General features: G+C 70.5%; 1 protein-coding gene across 1 annotated transcript in view; it reads left to right on the top strand.

Moving 5' to 3' along the window:
* PTPRE (protein tyrosine phosphatase, receptor type, E) overlaps positions 1-1,801 on the top strand; it is a 42,892-nt gene that overhangs the window by 17,450 nt on the left and 23,641 nt on the right. The window contains exon 2 of the mRNA XM_012723445.1: positions 285-403. Within this exon, the coding sequence (XP_012578899.1) occupies positions 292-403 (112 nt within the window). The 5' untranslated portion in view covers positions 285-291. The remainder of the gene's footprint in view (positions 1-284; positions 404-1,801) is intronic.

Raw genomic sequence — 1,801 nt, 5'->3', positions numbered from 1 at the left:
CGCCCCCACAGCCCCCTCCCCTCCCCGGAACACCCACGCCCTGTGGGTGGTTCACGGACACCCCATCCGGCCCGTTTAGACTGGAAACCACTTTCCTAGTGTCGCTGCCCACTGTGGAAATCTCGCCCTCCCTGGGGCCAGCTGCAAGACCCCCACCCAGCGGCCACCGTCACCGCGCCCCTGCCGCCCCGTTCTCTGCCCAAGCCCGAGACCTCTGTGGGGTCCCCCGCTGGGCCATCGCGCAGGTGTGGGGGGCCCCTCTGACGCCGTCTCTACCCTTCCAGGTTGGCCATGGAGCCCTTCTGTCCACTCCTGCTGGCGGGCTTTAGCTTCCCGCTGGCCAGGGCCCTCCACAGCAACGAGACCACGGCCGCCGACAGCAACTGGACCTTCACGACCTCAGGTGAGGCCTCTTCTTCCTCACTGCCCTCCGCCGCCTCCGGATTCGCGGGCCACGGGCTGGTAGAGGCCAGTCAGGAGGGCACTGACGCCGGCCCTTCCTGCGGCAAGCAGCGACCTGGCCGAGCCTGCTGCCCCGCGTGGGCTGGAGCCCCCAGGCCGAGAGGCCGCATGGGCTTCCGGGGCAGAGGGTTAAAGGCCGGCCGGTGTGCAGGCTGCCCTCGGGCCAGCCAAGCAGATGTGGCCAGCGGGAGGACAGTCAGCGAGCGAGGAGGCTGCTGTTGGTATTTTTAGGTCAGGTGGGTGGAGCGGTGCGGTTAACTGGCTTGTGAAGTGTTCTGGCCTTGTGGGGTGCAGGCTGAGTGCTCACCGTGAAGCGATGGGCTGTCGGTGACCGGCGAGCGAAGGGGGTGGGGGGCGCGGGGTGTGGTTTTGTGGACCGAAAAGAGCCCGAGGCGGGAGGTGGGGCGCTGCTCCGGCCCCCTTGTTACAGCTTGAACGTTTCGGAGGCGGAAGGAGCCCGGACTCTCCGTGGCCCAGTCCCGTGGCGCCGGAGATGAAGCGTCGTGCCCGGCCAGCCCCGTACCAAGTCAGACGTGGGCACAGACGTGACCCGCTTCCCTGCAGGAAAATCCGGGCAAGGGTCAGAGCTGACTCCTCTCGCGTGGCTCAGGGCCCTCTCCGGGGCACGTGTGAGCCCCTAAGCCTGGGCAAATGTCCCCAGACTTGGGGGGGTCTCGCCCCAGCCCCTACCCGCCCCGCGAGCGCAGCTGTCGGCTGCCCGCCCGCCGCCCTAGCCTGCGGCAGCCTTTCGTGTCCGTGGGGCCCTTCACATCCAGACCGGAGCAACGCAAGCCGCAGACAGGGCCGAGCAGCCCGGCCCGCTGAGCTGCGTCTGTCCGGCTCCTCACGGCGGCCAGCCCCAGGGGGCTGCTGGACGCTGCGGTGGCCCCCGCGTGGCGCCCTCCAGACCCACCCAAGGGCCGCAGGTCCTGTGCCCGCAGAGTGGGCTGCCGCTGCCGGCCGCTGCCCCACGCCCGGGGCCGCCCTCCAGCATAGCCACCGGCCACAGGGGTCCTCGGCGGCCCCGCGTGGCTGCCCTCGCCCGGCTCGGGAGGAAGTGGCCGATCGCTTGCTCCCAGCCGAGGGCTGGTCGGGGCCCGTTCCCCTCCGGCGGTCTCTATGTTCATCGGATAAAACGTAGCCTCTCCCTGGCCCAAGTCAAGGGTGAAGGCCGCAGCTCCGGGCTTCTGCTGGGACCGACCCGCCGGACCCCCGGGCTGGGCTGCGGCTCTGCAGCCTCCAGGACAGCGGTGCCTGGCCCGGGGCCCTGGACACCGAGCTGGGTGACCGCCCTTTCCCGGAAGGAGGATGAGGTGGCCCAGATGGTCCCGTCCCGCGC

This window comes from Condylura cristata, unplaced genomic scaffold, assembly GCF_000260355.1.
Source record: "Condylura cristata isolate star-nosed mole 26May11 unplaced genomic scaffold, ConCri1.0 scaffold00011, whole genome shotgun sequence".
NCBI classification, from domain to species: Eukaryota; Metazoa; Chordata; class Mammalia; order Eulipotyphla; family Talpidae; genus Condylura; species Condylura cristata.
Note: the sequence above shows the minus strand (reverse complement) of the source record. Positions and strands in the feature narration are given on the sequence as shown.